Consider the following 20,076-nt stretch of genomic DNA (forward strand, 5'->3'; position numbering starts at 1 on the left):
GTCATGAGTACAGCTCTTGCTCCCCGCTTAGAGAAATGGAGCTCAGAGCTTCAATTTGGATGATCTGGAGCAAGTTATGTTGGCAGAAGCAGAATTTTGCTGGCATAAGCTGAATTTTGCTGGCATATGCTGTATACACACTAGGAGTGCTTTGCCTTCAGAGAATTGCTGTTGCTGTTCTGTAGAGAGAATGCCCTGGAGCTCCTGGGTAGTCATAGGATATCAGCATGGCTGCACCTATGTCGTACTTTGGTATAAAGAGATTTGAATATAAACCTCTCAAATTATACCTTTATTGTAATGATATTTATGTGGTATTTGCCCTTTCCTCTCCTTGCCACCATTTCCTGACTGAAAGCAGGATCTGAGGTTGCTTTGCTGAAGGACAAAGTCCCATCTGCTGTGCTGGAACAATGTACCGCGTAAAGAAAATGCCCCTCTGCTGCCTTCTCATTCTCTTTTAAATAGCAAAACCATGGGCCAGCAGGCATCCCAGAGCCTAGTTTGGGGAAAGCAGGAAGCCTTTGGGCCGTTTGGAAGACAGTTGGATCGGGAGAACAGGCAGAGAGGGGGAACACAGCTGTCAGCCCCCTCGGCTGGCTCCCAGGAGCTGCAGTGAAGGACAAAAGCACTGGGAGGGCACTGGAGCACCACAACACACACACATGACTCCCTGTCCACCAGGACTCCACAAACAGCGCAGATCCTGCCTCCTGCTCCTCTCTGGGCTTCCTTTCCCACACCTGTGTTCCCTGGGTCAGCTGCAGGAAAGTTTGGCAGGCGTCCCCATGCCCATGTGCCGCTGCGTCGCGGGGCTTGTCTGTGCAGGGAGGTTATTTCAAAGCAAAATACAGTATGAGGATTTATAGTGCTATAAATTCTTGGCAAGATAGCAAACTGTTCTCCACAAATGCTTCATTAACTCCACAGCTCACAGAACTACTTGTGTCCGTGTTTAAATTGAGCAGGCTACTCCATTTTTTTTTTTTCTCCCCAGGAAAAGGTGGCTTTTGTATGTGTGGGAGGATGCTCATATATACTTCTTAGCTATCTGTATATTCAATTTGCTAGAAAAAAACTGCATTCTGGAAGTTTAAGAACATACCCCTGCCTGCAATGGCCATTTTTCAGAATAATTTATTTGTAGAATGATTTATTACCTTTCGCTTTCCCATCCCACTTAATGTGCTCCACTCGGCTCTCTGTAAAAGTGCTTCCTCCATAATTGGAAATCCACCTGCGTGTATGACTAAGTATTTTTGGCTTTTATTTATTATTTGTGTTGCAGCAGTACTTAGAGTTTTTATTTATAGATATATTTACCTGTATTGGTTATGTGGCTATATATAGCTTTTATTTCTGTGATCCATGTTACAACAGTGACAGAATACATGGCAATAGTTAATTTAGCCTTACAATATGGAGTTATTATGACTAAGGGGCTATTATTTCACATTTTACTGTTGGAAAACTGAGAAATAAAGGATCCGTTTATGCAGGTCCATTTACGGTTATCCACAGGAAGCTCACAAGGGTTGCCCTAGGCAGGATCCCTGTATTGGTAGCCACACTACTGGCTTTTTTGGTGGTTTTGAGAATGCCTCAGGTGTGTCCATGCTGTATGTGGCATCCTTGGGGATAAGCTACGACCTCTTTAGCCTTTTCCATAGCTCCTTGCCCATCTGCCTTATTCCTCCTCCCTCAGCATCCATGTAGATCCCAGAGTGCCAAGATGCAGATGAAAGTGGTCACCAGTGAGCTCAAGGAAGGACAAAAGGAAGATCCAGAGGCTCTGTGTAGCTCTAGGGGAGGGGGAAAACAAAGACCTCGTATTAAGGGTTGTGACTACCATGGTCATTCTGGCCATCTGTGGAGCACCAGCTCGTTGGCATCAGGAGTGTACCAGGCTGGCTGGAATTGCAAAAAACCCTGCTGTGTTTCTGAGCCCATGACTTCAGCTCTTACCATCACACCAGTTGTATTTTTCCCCTTTGCCCAAATTGTGCTGTTTTTACAGTCTCCCCAAACATGAAACAGGGACTGAGTTTCCCGCTAGGGCCAAATTAGCTCTGTGAGCTCTCTCTGCTCCTGCCAGTTTATGAAGGCGTGGTAACTGTTCTGTTAGAAATCACAGCACAGGAGAGAGCTCCAGGGAAAGTTTTTTTAGAGATTATTTTAGTTTTGGACCTGAAAGGGTTCTATGTTACATATTCAGTCTCCTCTAACATCCTTTGATAGCTTTAAGGCAAGTTTTTGTCAGGAGATGTTTGTAAATGTAGAATGGGAGAGGTGACTCGGCCAAATGAAATTAGGAATAATAATAATAAAGAAAAGCACAAGGAGAGGGGGAACCCCAAGGATTCACAGCACCACACACCATCCAGTGATCTTTTCCTGTCATTGAGGCTTAAGTTTAACTCCACCATTCGAATGTTGTAAAGAGCATGGTAATTTTAGGAAATGGATTATAGAACATGTGTGACAGACTCCACTGGTATTTGCACCCTCTTAGTTGCAGGTTTATTAAGGGAGGTTGATGAATTTACTCCATATTTAAATATGGGTAGCTAAGAGCAGGATTTGGCCTTACTACTCTGATATATACTGCGTAAAAGCACTTTAAAATTTGTATTTCTTGCTAAATAGCATAAAATTACATCCTTTCAGGTTAATTAAACCGTTTTGCAATGCTGGTTGCTGTTGATGGGATATTTAAATGTCAGATTCAGAATAAGCACTTATGCTTCCTGATTATAAATGGCTTCCTTTTAAATACCCCAGTCGTACGTATATGGTCAATACATCTAAAGCATGTGGGTTTCTGCTCTGCTCCATCTGCATTTCCATTTGGGCTACAATAGGGTCAGACACCCACTGGTGTCAAAGGCTGAATAAAGACTCTCAGGAACTGAATAAAACCTGATTAGGCTCAACGTGGTATTCCTTACACAGCCAAAAATTCCCGGTGAAGGCAGCAGAGTGTTCAGCAGGAAAGGACAAGCAAAAGTGGACTCACACTGACTGCTGTAAGAATCCAGGGGCAGCCTTTCCAAATTTTGTTCTGTGGGAACTGGCGAATAAACACCCCACTGCCAGAATGGCCAGGGAACAATGGCAAGTCCAGGTTTTGGAGACAAGACCATGGTTCTGTCCTATGCAACCTTTCTGTCACTAAGCATCCCCTCTGCACGTTTGTGTGAAGTGGCATGTAGGTATGGATGTGCTCCTTCAGTGTTTATGGAATGGATTTTCTTCCTGTGAGTGTCTGGGAAGTGTCTCTACCGAGGAACATGAGCAGAAGGAGATTAACTGAAAACTACTTTTGTTTTGTCAATGATTCCTGATCCTGCTGAAGAATGATGGAGCTCTCAGCACATTTGTATATCTAGTCCTTATAGCCAGAAGTAATTCATTGGCCTGTGTACAGAGAACCAAACAAAGAGACCAGGTTTAATTCAATGCTCCAATTTCATGCCTTTTCTTGGGAGCAGTTTTAATTGCCTAATAAGGAAACTCTTAAAATTTAGGAATAAAAAAATTTGGAAGCTTGAGCAGCAGGTGAGGGAGGTGATTCTGCCCCTCTGCCCCCTCAGGTGAGATCCCACCTGCAGAGCTGCCTCCAGCCCTGGGGAACAGCCCAGGAGGGACATGGAGCTGCTGGAGAGGGTCCAGAGGAGGCACAAAGATAAGCAGAGAGATGGAGCAGCTCTGCTGGGAGGAAAGGCTGGGGCAGTTGGGATTGTTCAGCCTGGAGAAGTGAAGCTTCAGGGTGACCTAATTGTGGCTTTTCAGTGCCTGAAGGGAGCCCATAAGAAAGATGGAGAGAGACTATTTCCAAGGGCCTGGAGTGACTTCCTTATGGAAGTTTCTGTGATATTATCATACATACTTATATATCACCCATGTAAACAAAGTTCTGATTCCTCATGCTAATGCTGAGAGTTTATAGCACATTACTGTTTTGATGCTAATCAGAGCATCTCCCATGGAGATCTTTGATTCACTTCAGAAAAGCAAAGAATGCTCTAAAAACGGTAATACACTGCAGCTATTTCATTGTAATTGGAGGCTGTCTGTGCCTCACGGAAATTACCAGGCAAGCATTCTTGAAAATGTCAGAATTTTCAAGTTAGTTCTATTTAAAATGGGGGCACAAGAATGCAGGGGGATGGATAGAAAATTTGAGGGCTGTGTGATTCAAACTTGAAGTGCAGTTTGTAATAATGAAAGATGATCAACTTTAGGGCTGGGGAAATCATCTCTTAGGTTTTCTAAATTACAGGATGCATAAACACATCCACTTATTCTACATGTGCTGTTACTTTAATAAAAGGCACCACTTTAGAAAATGAAAGGCTTTGGAATATTGTCAAATGTCTTAGTTCTATTTATTGTCAAAAGGTGGGGTTTTTTTTCATTATCCTCAGAGTTTGTGGGATAGTTGAATAATTTGCAGGAATCTAAGTGTTTGATGCCAGAGTACAAACTCTGTATTTATCTTCTTTCAATGTTCATATTGCAAATACAGGCACGATAAGATTTCCTGTTACTGTATCAGGATTTGGCAATTGGTCTGCTACTGATCTCGTGATGTGCCTTTGTGTCTATATTTAAATTAATTGGAAAACTGTAGCAGGAAATACTGCTCTTAAATTATTTTATGTATAAATGCAGGGGGGGGGGAATGTGGGTGGGAGAGGTGGAGAGAGAGACTAAATGCTGTAAACACAGAGTGCTGCTGAATACTCAAGTAGTAAATAGAAATATCTTAGAAGTCATTCCTGACAGTAATAAAAGCAGCAATTTGATTTCATCTGTGGGTAATAAACTGGTTTCACATTGCAATAAAAGTGGTGCTTATGTTATATTAATATTTATTAGCACTTATTGATGTTAGGGTTTAGTTGTTCTCTTTTCCTCACATCACAGCCATTTTATAAAAACTCAAGTTAAATTGCTGCGCAATAAGCAATTAAAATTGTTTGTGTAGGTGAGAGAGAGAGAAGAAAATAATCTTCCTGTGGAGCTATTCCTATAGGGAAGGGCAACCCCTCCCTGCTTAGAGAGTTGTGCTCAGAGTGATGGAGTTCTCTTTCCCCCAGTTAAAGATGTGGCTCTCTGGGAGCACGTCTCAGCCCACGAGCTCAGTTATGTTCAGATCAGGATTGTTTGCCTGGGTGTCCTGTTTTTAGGGGGGTGTTTGTGCCCCCTCAGCTGGGGACGGTGTGCTCTGTGCAGTGGCCTGTCTGTGTGATGTGTGGGGGACTGCAAACTCGCCGGATAAAGTGAGTCAGAAAGTGCTCTGATCCAAATTTAACCAAATTTGTTCAGCTCTAAATTTAGAGAATAGCTGAATGGCAAGACAGAGATATTTCAATTTCCATCAGTGACAGGGACAGAGTGTTGGCGGATGCCTGTTAACAGCTCCAGCGTGTTTTTGATACTCATATATGTGTGTATGGGTGGGAAAAGACTAGTTCCTTTTACTTATCATGAGCCTGTTTCTTCTTTGACTGCCTTTAAATCACTCTTGGGCTTGATGTTCCTTCAGTGCAGATAATTCTTGTGCAGAAGGTGCACTGTAGTCTTGAGTCATGTTTTTGGCCTCTGAGTAGAAAGACTTGCATTGGACTTGGATTTTTATCACTGTGAAAACTGAAATATAGACCCTTTTAAAATAAGGCAGGTACCAGGCAAGGTAAGACAAAGCAAAATTCTTTTTGTTCATCTTACAATCAGGCTTCAGTATCAATAATTTCAGAAAACAGGTTCAAGTTTATCCTTCACTTGAGCATAACCCTGAGTTTAACATGTGTATAATTCACATGCCTTCAGCAGGATTAATCATGTGCTTGAAACTGAGTTTGTATTTACCAGCTTTTCTCTGCTGGGGTCTTAATCTTTTTGATTGTTCTGATTCTTTGGCCAAATATTGTCCTTGGAGATTTGACCAGTGAAAGCAAGAACATGATCCCACTGCTTTTGTACAAGATGTTTCATTAATGGGTACAACTGTTTGTTTGGGATTCTTTGCTCAGTGAGATCTTTATTATAGACCTCTGTTTAGCCTGTTTCTCTTTGATTTTATTATTAAGACCCCATTTCAGTGACTGTGTCATCAAATTGGCACATGTAGTGATGGATTGTGATATTACAAACAATTTGATTGTTGCATCCCTCACTGCATCAAACAGTGAGAGTGGCTGGGTGGGAGGGAAGTTCATTTTTATGTGCAAGATCACTGAACTAGCAGTGATTGAATAGGTAATACCAGGACTGCATGACAGCTTTGATAGGATTTAAGCAACATTGTGTTTCCTGTAGTTTGCTGAACTGGTAATGATCATTTAAGGGTCTTGCCTTAAATGTTTACTATCCTTATGGGTGTAAAATAAACCCAGAAGTCAGCCTTGTTTAATTTACTGTAATATTAATTTCTCTTTGAAGAATCAGTACACTATGATATTTTTAAAAGGCAGATATTTTAGCATAATAGTGATGAGAATATTGTAGGAATTTGGCAGGGATACTACAGGATATGATTTTAGAATGATAATGGTAATTAGATGGTAATTAGTTAGCGTTTGCTTTAATAAAACCCCACCACCGTATTTGCTGATTTCACAGTGTTTTCTTCAGAGTGAAACGTTACTGCATTCATTCCCCTTGCACTTGTCTTTTCAAAATACAAGCCAATAATCTATATTCTGTTTACTTGTGTCACTTTCTAACCTTTCTTGTTACATGGAAAATTAGACACTGCATTTGTTAGTATTGCTGGAAAAGAAAAGCCCAGCCTCCCTAATAAGTACGAGGAGATAAAAAGCTTCAGGTTTTTGCCACATCTGTGTTCTTAAGTGGGCTTTAGAGCCAGAGGGAGTGGCTTTGAACCACCACAGTGATGGCTCAAAGTGTTTACACTTTGTTCTCCAGTCTTGAGGAATATGAGCTCAAACTCTAGTTGCTCTGGCCTGAGTCCAGAAATTGGGTTTGAATTTAGAAGTTACTACGTTACATAGAACCAGAATTAATGTATACTATGGTATATACACACTGTCTTAATAACAAAGTCTTAATTACAAAGTGTTACTCAGCAGATTCTCTGAGCATTTTCATATGTGTGAATTTGGAGTATCTCCACTGAGGTCAGGTCTAATGAAGCTTGATTCATAACAGCAGTTAATCCACAGGATGCACAACTATCATTATAAAATGCATAATTTCCATTGTTAACAATACAATTGGCTTGGTAAGACATTATTATTATTAGTTGTTATTATTGAATTTTCTTTGAAAAGGATCTTTTAATTTTAAAAAAAGCCCCACCATCTTTTTTATGTGTTCATCCTAATTTTTATGATTTTTATGGTGATTCCATGATTACCCAATCAAAAAAAAAACCCCAACATTTTTCCCCCTTTTAATTTGGGAATAGCTGGGTTGAAGTCCTGATCTCTGCATTGTTGTCCATAACACAGACTTTCACTGAGCTAAGACTCATAAATGCTCATGATTCTGCCTTGATGAAGACATCATCGCTGTCTAATTTGCAAGCTGAAAACACAACATATTTTCTCTCTCTGTCTTTTATTTCTAGCAAAAGAGATTTACACAAGATCTTTGGGAGCACTTCAGTGTTGAAGTGCACTGGCTGCCCAGAGCTCAAAACTCAGATCCCAAACTCTGCTCTCAAGCCTGGGCCCAGGTGAAATCCAGGAATGCCTCTATTTTTGTTAGTCATATTCCCAAAAACTGTTTGCACTGGGGCATTGCAGGAACTGCTGCCACGTTAACAGGGTTGAAGAGCAAGGTGGCCAAAACTTTGGAATTGTTGGTTGTCTTTTGCCCCGGGTGTTCTGTAACCACTGGGCCACAAGACCACGTTCTTTCTTCTCTCACTGACTAATTTAGCAGAAAAGCTTGGAAGCGTCTTTCTCCCAATAGCTTACAGAGCCATGTGTGAATGTAGCATCTGAAACACTCCTTCCCTCAAGTGGATGATTGGACTCCCAAGAAACTGGTTGAAGGGAAAGATGGGAAGGGGAAAGAAAGGCAAGCACAGCTGTCATGGAGTGCGTTCGGAATGAAACTGGTTGAACGCAGATTGGTCTCCAGGAGGGGCCTCAGGGAGGTGAATCCCACTGGAGCCAGTAATGCAGTTGGCACCTCACAGGTGATGTTTCCAGACGTGTCCCAGAAGCAAAACTTCAGGTGTGCAGCGAATATTTGTAGTTAAGTTGAAGCATGTGAGGATTTCACTGTCTTTGAGGCCTGGCAGCAGCTGAGTGGGGGGGGTTGAGATGGTGATTTTGAAGTCTTTAGCTGGAGCCACATTGGACACAGGCACACTGGGGCTTTTTCTGAAACTCAGCGTTCTAGGACTTTGGAAGATGCCCCAGTGTCCAGGTTTATCCGGGACTAGCAGGATGAAACATCCTAAGTAACAGCCAGAAAAAGCCCTAGGGGGTAGATAGTAAACCAGAGTTGTAGTTTGACTCTTTTCTTCCTTTCTTATGATTTCTACACTCTAGAAACAGAGACAATTTCAGGGTTTGGAAACAGAGGAACCTTTGCTGACTTCAATGTTTATAAAGCTAGTTCTGCTAGCACTGGTATTCATGTAGCATCTCAGGAAGAAGATTTTCTATTTACTAGCTTTAAAATTTCCTGGCTCTGTCCTTGCAGGGAAGCACTGGTACTCACTTTGGTCTGTTACAACTCTGGAAAAGTATTATGTGTAATATATTATTTTGTGTTCTGAAGTGTATGTTTGTGTAGTCACATATATATATGTAACTTATGCATATATTTATGAATTTTTTTAATACAAGCATAAATTTGCCAAATCCTTTTACTGTCTGAGCATAAAAGATCAGCCTTTTTATTTGGATCATCCCAGAATCAATGACATTTGTAAGTGAATACTACAGAGTTTATCACCCTCCAAGACTGAATAAGGCTATTTTCTTTTACTAGAAGATGGCACCTCTGTGGCAATATCTGCAATGATTTTTCACAGCTGCAATTCTAGAGCTGTGGAATAGCAAAGTTAGGAATTCAATAGCAATGGTGATTCTACCATGCTGTACTAAAGCAGTATTTTCCACTGCTTTTGTTGATGGGCAGGTGGCTCAGTATTGCTGAGCAGTCTGCCTAAAAACGACATAATGCAAGCTTATGGGATGTACTGCACATTCAGATTAACATTTGCTGGGAAAGTTATTGAAAGTTATTGCTTCATTTTCATTTTTCCTAATTATATCAGCTGCATAATGTTAAGATCAGACATATTTGTACACACTCTATATGGAATTCAGGCAAAGTCTTCATGTTCCTCCGCCAAGTTCTGTGCTCAGGAAAGTTACTTTTGGTCCCAACATCCAGTTATTATGGCTGAACTGATCTCATAGCTTCCTTTCTCAATAAGGGTTGGAACTGTCATTCCATTTTCTTTGTGGGTTTTGCCTTCCCCTCCCTCTCCCCCTCCCCACTCCAGGTAACAAACATTGCTTTTCCCCTTGTCTTTTTTCTGTCGGATACTTTCCTAAGCAAATTCAACTTCCTTTCTCCTGGTTAGGAAACTGAATTAGCTCAGCTCAGGCCTGACAAAAGGGACTGTGTGGCAGCAATTAGATCATCTCAGGCTGTCACTTCCCTCGTGTTTTCCAGTTCCTCAGAGTGACTGAAGAATGCCAGATAAAAACTCAGAGCAAAGAGTGCAGAAGCAGCTCCGAGCCCTCTGGGTGGTAAGGTGCCACGATTTGGAAGATAATCCTAATTTTTCAGTAGCTGCTAATGGGCCATTCCCAGAGGTGAGGATTCCCAGATGACTAAGGAATCATGGTCACTTCCTCTGTTTTTCCTCCCCTTGCCTTCTCCGTCCATCCTTAATCCTCATGTCCTGCAATGGGGAAGAGCAGCAGTTTTCACTCCTGCCTGAGCTCTCTCGAGGGACAGGGTAGAAACTGCTTTGTGTGACACTGTGCATACATTATCCCTTTGCTCAGGAATATTTCTGCAGACTGTGAACAGAGAATAAGTAATTTGAAGACATTAGTCATTAAAAACATCATCAACCTGGAACAGTTTAGTAGTTGAACAGCAAATCCTTTATGAATCAGCTGAGCAAGAGACTATAGGTGTGATCACAGCTGCTGAGTGTTGTTGAAACTCAGTGAGACTCTGCTCGTTTGTGCAGGAGGAGGAGACTTAATTAATTGAATATGATTTCTGAATAAGGCTTCGAATCACAGAACAGGTATGTGCATGCTAATGCAGTTTGCATGGCCAATCTTTCTTTTTTTCTTTTCAAAAATTTAGAGTGTGATCCAATGGCTCTGCAAAAAATTCTGACTGTTTCCTTCAATAAAAATAATGATGCCTTAGAAAAAAATCCTGACCAGTAAATAATGGTGGAAGTTGTGTTTGAGAACACGTATTTGGCACAGCTCTGTATCTTCTTGTGTAAGTAGCTGGTGGGATTTCTGAACCAGGGAAGCTCATGGACTGTATTTATCACATCTTCCCTTTGCCAGACTACATTGTGTTCAAACAGAGTTTGTATTTTGGAGTGTACCCAGATGGGAATGTGCAAGTGGCAAGAAGTAGTCTGAAAATCCTGAGGGCCGTGGCAAAAGCTGAGATAAAATAGGTGGTGCTCTGAGAAGCCTGAGAGCCCCAGGAAAAGCAGGACATTGTTTGCTTTATCTCTTCATATTCTCCTCTGATACCCACAGGAGCTGTGATACCACCATGGGCTTCCTTGCAGATGAGTGGTGATGGAAGGGATGAGTAGGAAAACCTCAGCAGCAACTGAGAATATGGGTTTCAAGGCAGGTGTGGAATTTAAGGTAGTACTTTGTCTCCTGCTGCTTGTGCAGGGCCTTGTGAAGGGCAGTGAGAGCAGCTGTGACTGTTCCAGGGCAAAAGTTCGAGTTGTTGTTAACTTGCTATAATGAAGGTTGGTTTAAGTGCTATTTTTAGTGCCCAAAGAAAGGATGGTTTCAAAAACACCAATATTTTGACTTGTCTTTATGATTGGCTACTTCTTAACAATCATACATGTGCATAGAAGAGCATAATGAATGAATTCTGAGAAAAGAGAGAGGGAGAGAACAAATGCTTTGAAAAGCTGGAAAATCCTTAAATTCCTATGAACTTTCAGTGAAATTACTGTTTACACAAAATATATGTCTGAAATAACAGCCTCCTTAGGTTACAGTCTGAGTGTGAAACTGAAACATTATTCCTCCAGATTATTAAAAATACAGTTATTTCACCAGATTTTTGCAAAAGGAAGAGCGATTTCCATGGATTTTTATACAAGTTGAGTCTGGGAAGAAAGAAAAAATATGTATATTTATGTGTCGTGCAGGAGCTTCAAAGTTACGTGCGAGTGCTCAGTGCTTTATCTGGTGGACCCTCTGGAAAAATGGTAGCATTGAGACATTTAGGTGAGCAGCTATCCCGGATTAGTGAGGGAAGGTGCAGGACGTTTTAGGTCAAATGAAGTTGGAGGCTGCTTATAGTGCTTGGCATTTATATAAAGCAAGCTCAAGGTTGAATGCAGCATTCAAGTTGTAAAATGGATGTAGAATGGGTAAAAAACCCCTGCAATTACTTCAGCGACGATCCATTCAGGTTAAGAATTTTCATCTTTGCTGTTGCCATAGCAATCTGTTCCCCTGTCACTACCACATTAAAAATCCATTCTGTAAAACTGTTGTTGCCAATATTGAACACATAACAGACAAAAACATTTTTTTTAATAGCTTAGGTGTCTTATTTGCAACACGAAGAGGACCTAGATCTTAGAGAGATGCATATGTACTCTAAAAAGGAAAAGATTAGTGTTTCTATAATACATTGTAGGAACACAATATTTGGGCTGCAGTATTGATGTCAGTATAAAATAGTTTGCAAATAATACAGCAATGCAGTGTCAGTTGAACTCAAATAATTGAACTGTTCAGCTGAGCTACACCAAATCCATATGTTCCTGAGTTAAGCACTTATTTTGGTGATGTGCTGTACTGAAAGGCTTTTCAAACTGTGTGGCTCTTTAACCTTCTGGTACTCGCTGAGCCTGATTCTCTTTGGTGAGTGACTGGAGCAATTTTACTTATCCTGGTGTAATTCTGGAAAGGGAGGACAGTTTTACATCAGTGATCTAATCCTCAACTGCTCAAGGACCCAAGCTCAACAATGAGTTTGTGTGGATAATGAATGATAGGAATAGGTTATGAAGCTTTTTTTTTTTGGTACATCCAAAGGAGGGGGAGAGAAATATTTGTAGTTCAAAGAAGCAAACATAGCAATGTTCTGACAAATGGATTTACACACACTGAGTAAAATGCAAATATCTTTCAATAGAGATACTTAACTGTATATATATATATATATAAAATATACATTCATTCAGGTCTGAAATGCAGAAGTTTACTAAAAATATGCATAAGTCTTTGATTTAAAAACTCAGGCATTGACTAAATAAGTCAAAACATGATAGTTGGAAACTGAGCATATGGCCCTTACTCTGATCACTGACAATGCAAATCTCATCCTTGTTTCTGCCTCCTCATCCTTTTATCCTCTAACCATCTCTAGCCTTCGAATTCTTATTCCCCGTCCATGCCACACTTCTTTGTTTCACTTTCTATGTTTTCCGCTTGCCACTGTCCCCACACTTCTGTCCCTCAGTTGTCTGTGAGAGCCTTGATCCAGGGATGCTGTTGGTTTAATGCAGGAGAAGCATAGGAGGAGAAAATATAGCAAATAGTTACAATGCTATTGGGTATGAATAGAATTGAGGGTGAAAAGTGATTTGCTTTTTTAACTGTGCTTGGCAACATCTCCTAAATTTTTAATTTTCTTTTGGTTGAATGGGAGGAACTGCTTTTTTTGCCTTTTAATGCAACTGTATCTCCTTGTTTGGGGGCTTTTGAGTTGGTTTTCCCTTTTTAAAGTTATTCTTTTCTTAGTGTGTAAACTGACCACTGAAAAGGATGGTTTCATTTGGATCCCTTAAATGCACCCAGTCAAACCTGAGGCCAGCTGAAACTTGGCTCTTCTCTTTCCCCCATCCCTCCACATCGTAGGAGTTTCAGGGGGTCACCAGAAAAGCCCAAACAGACTTAGGTAGAGGAGAGATTCAGAGTTATCTTTGACTTTTATGGACCTTTTTTTATTAAAATGCTTAGAGCTTTAAATGTAGAAATAAGAAACTCGTTTATCTTGACAAAAGTGCTGCCATAAACTATTCAGCACTCATAAAATAACCTTTTAAATTATTGTTTCTGCTGGTATCGATAAATTCATACAAAGTGCTTAAAGGTCAGGCATTGCCAGAAAAATGTCTTTTCAGCTTGTTAATTAAAGGTTTATAAGAATGTGCACCCGCTTGCTCTTTGGACAAATTGGAAAAGAGGAAGGAGCAAAAAAATAGGCCCACAGTGATGAGAATGATAGTGTGGAATTAGTGTGTGACAAGTCTGTGATGCACCAGGCTCACCAGGGCAAGCCTGGACAGTCTGGGAGGGAAAACAGGTGGCACTGGTAGGAGGAGGAACAAAAGCTTGTTTCCCTTTCTGGTGGAGAGGTGCCTTGATTTCTCCACTCCTGCAAGGCTGAGGGGCCAGGGAATGTGAGCAGCATCTGACCTGTCACAGCTTGAGCCACGGAGGGTTTGTCCAGTTCTCACTGCCTGGCCAAGGACATCAGATAAGGACCTTATTTATTTTTTATTTGCCAGGCTCTGCTAATTTATTTGCCACTTGAACTGGAACAAAGCAGTGCAAAATGCACCCAGAGCCAAACTGCCCAACCACCCCTCTGGCACCTGCACCCCCTTCATTGCAGAGCCCGCAGCTGGGATTCCCTGCTTTGTACTTTACCTCTTTCACCCATCATCATGGAGACATCCTGCTCCATCCTTAAAACCTTGTCCTAAAGGTTAGATGGCTCAGATGGAGCTCTCCATGCACAGATGAGATGAGGTTAATCAACCCCATGGATGAGACACTGGAAGTCTGGCTTGGATTTTCACTTGCACAACCTGACAACATTATTTTACCTCTAAATCCAGATTTTTTTGATCACTAAAGCGGAGACAATAATACTGACCTAGGCAAACTATCCTGAGATAACAGATGAAATGTGTTACAGGGAAAGTACAGAGGCTTCTGTCATTGAATCCTGCTGGTTTAACAGCTTCAACTATTTATTGCCCAAGCTGGGAAACAGTAGCAAAACAGTGTAAATTGTGAAAAGTTAAATAGATGCTTAGATATCTCCCTGTCTGAACATACTATAGTGCTATTATTAATGTGAGATTAAAGTTTTGAATTTTCCCTTGGTCATATAATTTCTATACTGGGATTGTTTCCTTGAATATTAAATAACAGATCCTAACTATAAAACCATTTGTGAACAGGAGGCTACATCTTTGTCACTGAAAATTTCATAACCTAAGAGTGGCATAATTTGTTTCTGTTCTCTCGAGATCACTGCAGAACTCCTACTCCAGAATAATAAATCTGATGAATTTTTGAGACTGCAGGTGACAGTTGCTTTCTCTGACACCCACTGACAATTCATCCTGGCTTTGCCTTCACGTGAAGCTGAGAGAACAGTGCAGAGTAGTTTCATGGTGTTTCTTGTTTCTTCTCTCCTTCCCATCCCATTGGGCTCAGTTGTTTTGAAACTTAAGGCAGAACTGACCCAGTGGTGCCCTCAGAGGCCAAGATGAGCTCCCTCCTCACAGGACAGAGGCTTTCTGTTCTAGAAAGGGTTGATTGGTTCTTTTCCTTGCAACTGACATTTGAAGCAGTACAAGAAAAGAGATTTGTTGCTCAGACATGGAGTTCTTGTGCATCTTATCAATTGATAACTGTTACTTATCCCACTTCTCAGTAATTTGATTCTTATCTTTATAACCAGTTCCCAGTTTCACTGTCAGCACTTTGTTATTTTAATGGAATCGCAGAGTCATTAAGGTTGGAAAAGACCTCCAAGATCATCAAGTCCAACCTTTGACCAAGCACACCATGTGTTATGTTGTCCAGTTAGAAAATCCTTGCCAATCCATGTGTACCTGGAATAGGAATATCAAAATGTGTGATTGCAGGGTTGGAGGCAGCAGCCACCCCTAAGGCACAACCCTCCAGAAGGAAGAACTTGTTTTAACTTTCTGTAGAGGGTGTGTGTGCAGCCCAGGAGAAGCTGTGGTGGCCCTGGTGTTTTCAGGTAAACCTTGGGCTTCACTGTGTGGTGAAAGAAATCTCATTTGGGACAGTAGGAAAATATAGATCATACCTGTGGTAAACTTTCTGCTCCTCTAGCATGGGTGGGAAAGGTCACTTTGGTATTCACCTTAGGAAAATTTGTCCTGCACGTTCGTAACCGCTCAGCCCTCCTTGATGTTTAACTCAGGCAAATCTTACGCAAATGTTAATCCTTGCTTAATATGTAACATCACACCCCCAAATGTCTCTGAGAGGAGTAGCAGAGAGTTAAAAATATAAACTCTGCAGGACAAGTTCATTACAAATACTCTGCCTGAAAATGCTGGGTATTTTTATCAAACACAGGAGACAGAATGAAATAGAGACTCTTTTACCACTTTGTGGGTGAGATCTGAGAAGAACAAATCGACATGGATTTGACACAATTTCACTTTCCATGAGCTTCTATTGACAAATTTCATTACCAGATTGGGGGGATATTAACATACTTTATTTACTGGCTGCGATCCAAAACTTTTGCTTTGAGCCGAGTTAAATTTAGAGAAATTGAGTTGTGTCTATTCTTTTTTCCTTATTAGCTGTTTTTAGCAGCCTGGTAAGTTTTTGTGAGCGGTGACTAAGTGTCTCTTGCTGTTATGATGACAATCATCTGCTTGCTTTTACTGCCAGTGTTGTCCCAACAGCAGCAATAAAGAAACACTAGATAAAAGTTATAAAGCCTTGCCTTAAGAATATTGGCCAGTTAACCAAAATATGAACTTTTGGTTATAAGCTGTGGCTGCCCCATCCCTGGGAGTGTCCAAGGCCAGGTTGGAAAGGGCTTGGAGCAACCTGGGCTAGGGGAAGGTGCCCCTGCCCATGGCAGGGGAATTTGGAACTAGATGATCTTTAAGGTCCCTTCTAACCCAAACCAGTCAGTGATTCTGTGAATTGTAATCAGGAATGAAGGAATGGAAGAGGTTGAAGGGGAAAAGTTACCTATGTTCTTTACATCTGTGGATCAGTCTTAAGTTTATAACCTGTCAGTTTATTCTAACCTATCTTAAATAAGCTTTGAATAAATTTGTTAGGCAACTAAGAGAAGGGTGAGTAGTAAAAATAAACATGGCTGGTAATAGCTGCTGTTTTGGCCCCAAAGGGTGTAATTTTAGCTGAATGTTGTGTTGCATTGTGCTGTAGTAGATTTAAAGGTAATAATTCAGTATTTACTATTTGCCAATTCCCAGCAAACTTCTTCTTGCTACCCTGGCTACCATGAAATGCATCATCTTACCAATGCACGTGTTGGAGTTTCACTGTGGGGCATTTCAGGTGCCTTTTGAACACAAGATGGTGCCTGGAGAGCCTTCAGCTGTGGCAGCTGGGAAGAGAAAAAGAGCTGAAAGGGAATGGCTGGGTCAGATGGATTCTGTCTGGGAAAGCTCTCAAACTGTTCTAAGCTGTGTTCACCTGTTCTAAGCTGTGTTCACCTGTTTTTCTTCCAACAGACTTTGGGAACTATCACTGCAGTGCCCATTAAGGTTCCTCAGGTCAGCTCCTTGCAGAGGTTGGCAGGACAAGGACCAGCAGTGCTACCTCAGGTACAAAATACTGTTTCAAAGGGGATTTCATGTCATTTTGTATGTGTTCTACTCTGCTCCTGTCTGATGCCCAGGCCTGGGTATGTCAGCACACTCGTTTTGCTGAGTAAAGACTTAACCTTAGTGAGTTGAACAGCAGAGTTGTGTTTTTCTTTAATCTATTAAAAAAAAAAATTGATTTTCTTCTGGGACTGTAGTGTTAGCACAATGAAAAGCTGTAAAAATTGTGTGGATTCACTGTGGAAGAACAAAGTACAGATGGTGGGATGCGAATTTATGTTTTATAAGATGAATCACAAATCACAGAAGTGAAAATCTGCAATCCTGTAATTTAAAAAATGTGGTGGAAGTATTTAACCTTTCTGCTTAAGGTTTAGCCTGACATACTCTTTTATTGACTTACTTGCCTTATCCCTGTCTATCCCAGTACAAAGTTTTGACCCAGCTAAACCAAGATTCCTTGGGTAAAAATGAAAGGAGAGTTACACTCCCAGGTTTTTAAAATGTTTTCAAACCACTTCTGCTTTTCTGAACACCCATCACTGCATCTATAACCACATACTTTATTCCCCATTTCAACTCTCTTTTTCAAAATGTTTGGATGTCATTTGCAACAACTGTTTTGCTGCAGTTCCATAGTTTGCTTTTCATATTAATGATTATTAAATATAAATATATTTCTCCCAGTGTGGCCCTTAGAGGTCTATTTTTCATATATGAACATTTTTCTAGTGTTCAAGTCGATTCTGTGTGTATTCTTCCTTTTCTTCCTTTACTTTTTTCCTAATACTTTCTTAGTGGCAGAATCTAGTAGAAGATCTGGGAGCTAAATCTGCCTGGAGGAAGAAGTATTTCCAAGATAAAGTTCTTAAATTCTCTCCTTAAATTACATGTTCGTGGAAGGCAGAGTTGTGAACATAAAGGGAGGTTATAGTTTTCTTATCAAGTTCAGGACTTTGGTTTTCAGTTGTTCTTACAGCATAGTAACTTTTTGATTTCTGCCATTTTGGGGTGTCAAAGATGAGCAGATTGCTCCTGAAAACAGATGAGGTTCAAGAGCAGCTGAAAGACCTGTAACAGGGGGCTAAATTGTCATTAAGGTTGTGTTTCAGCAAATGCTGCACTTAGAGGAGTATCAATGGTCTATACTTTTGTTAAGTTGAAAAGTTTTCATCCTGTGCTAAGTTCAGTTTCGAAGAATTGGAAAAAGTGGAGGAAGCTGATTTCCTCAGCTTTTAGAAAAGAGCACATTCTTTCTGTCTTGCTGTTTAGCTCATGGCAGTAGTTTGGTTTGTGTCTCACTTTGTTTCCCTCCCTTCCTGGTACAGCTTCAATTTGAGCCCTCTTTATGCAATGGTGCTTAATGCTAATGAACACCACCATTTCCTTGGCTGCCCTCAGCCAGAGCTCACTGCTTTTTCTGTTTGGTGAATTTTTCACATAGCTGGTGTGGGAAATAACCACAGAGCAATCTCATTTCTGACAAAACTACCAGTGAAATAGGCAGCTTTATGCAGGAGCACTTTAGCAGGGATGTGTCTCCTGCTCTGAGTTTTTTCTGGCTTTTTCACAGGCCAATACCTCAGCAACAGCCTGTCCCATTTACAGGCCACTTCTTCATGGTCTGTGTGTTCCTCTCCCACTCCCAGCTTGCAGGGAAGTTTAAAATTCCCATATTGTTTCCTAGTGGGGACCTCCCTCCACCCACCAAAGCTTTCTGCTTGGTGTCTTCAGAGAGATCAGGTTTTCATCTACAAGTGGAAAGTTTGGCTTCTAAGTAAGTAGTCAAATACCTTGAAGGTATATCAAATATAGCCATGGGTCAGATGTGGAGCTGTCATTCCCCAGGAACAGCTGGATACAGGTGACCTGGGAGGCTGTTGTAAGTGATGTGCAGCACTGTGTCACTGTGAAAGCCCTCCTTTGTAAGAGCTGTGAGATGCGTGCATAGTCATCTCTGGCAGATTTTGAGGATCAATAGGAATCTCGGGTCCAGGAGAACTGGAAACTTCAAATGGAAGTATAAAAATGCCAGGAAGCGAGACCATGTAATACCATAAAGGTGTCACGGTCAAGAACATCTCTTCCTTTGAGAAAACAACCACTGAATTAAAAATCATTTTGGAAATTAGGGGTGTGTATTATGTTCCATTAGGAGCTGGGAATTGTGCAGAATTAAACCTGTCCCAGTCCATGTCCTCAGCTGTTATGCATCAGACCTGGCCACAGAGCAGGCTGTGCTCCTTGTGTCCCCTCAGGTGACAGGCAAGGCCCTGTACCTTGTTCTGAGTTACTGGGACAGTTCTGCTGTTCTAGGACTGACTTTATAAGAGGCAAATTCTCATGTCCCAGGCAAGCAGAGTCCAACACATTTCTCCTTTTGGCCTGTCTCATCATTGCTTTGAGATTTCAGACTCCCCTTAGATTTAGAGGTGGGTGTGAGAGGCATAAACACGGCCAGGCTGGTTGGACAAAAAGAGGGGACTCTTCCACTTCAGGGCCCCTCATCACATCCAAAGGAGTTTTTTATTTTTGATGCTTTTGTTCTCCTCAGCTTGACAGCCTCTTCTGATTTACTCCTGTGCAGTCAAGCAGAAACATACCACACAAGTAAACTGAGGCACTTAACAATACTTACATAAAATACTGCAGACAGATCCCTCGTTTTCCACATTTGTACAGATACTTGTCATTTGTTTGGTTCATTTGAATGGGTTTATGATATGACCCCCTGGGAGCTCTTCCATATGGGAAATGAAGTTTCAAAATCTGCACATTCACAAATGGCAGCAAAATCCCATCACTTAGTGCAGAACAGCTATTAAATGGTGAGCAAACAAACATTAATTACAAGTTCATTGCACAATACAAACAATATTTCTTTAGGCATTCATTATTTGCCAAAACAAGCCTCTTTGGCAGACCTTGGTTCTCTTTTTTTTAATTTATTTTTCTTACAGAATATGAAGTTCTTTTTGCTTTCATCAAATAAATAATCTTTCTGCTATGAGCTGTGACACTTGGGAAGTTAATTCCAGATAGTCTTTCTCTTCTTACTTTGGCCTTTGAGGTTTCCATCTGGGTGAGATGCTGTGAAACTGCAGACTCTTCACTGCACTCTGAGGAGGAAATCCTGGAGGTCCTCTACTCAAACACTGTGTTTTTTGAGCTCTTCCTCTGCTTTATGGCACCCACCAGCTCTAAGCAGTATGTAACTGGTTTACATACAAGTTTAAGTTGCATTGTAGCCACGT

At 41.0% G+C, this 20,076-nt stretch overlaps 1 protein-coding gene across 6 annotated transcripts in view; it reads left to right on the forward strand.

Moving 5' to 3' along the window:
* Positions 1-20,076, forward strand: part of PHF21B (PHD finger protein 21B) — a 146,705-nt gene that overhangs the window by 91,379 nt on the left and 35,250 nt on the right. For all 6 annotated transcript variants that reach the window (XM_050323303.1, XM_050323304.1, XM_050323305.1 and 3 more), the window contains one exon: positions 16,730-16,822. In XM_050323303.1, the coding sequence (XP_050179260.1) occupies positions 16,730-16,822 (93 nt within the window). The remainder of the gene's footprint in view (positions 1-16,729; positions 16,823-20,076) is intronic.

Source organism: Myiozetetes cayanensis, unplaced genomic scaffold (genome assembly GCF_022539395.1).
Source record: "Myiozetetes cayanensis isolate MyiCay16 unplaced genomic scaffold, myiCay2020 scf3, whole genome shotgun sequence".
NCBI classification, from domain to species: domain Eukaryota; kingdom Metazoa; phylum Chordata; class Aves; order Passeriformes; family Tyrannidae; genus Myiozetetes; species Myiozetetes cayanensis.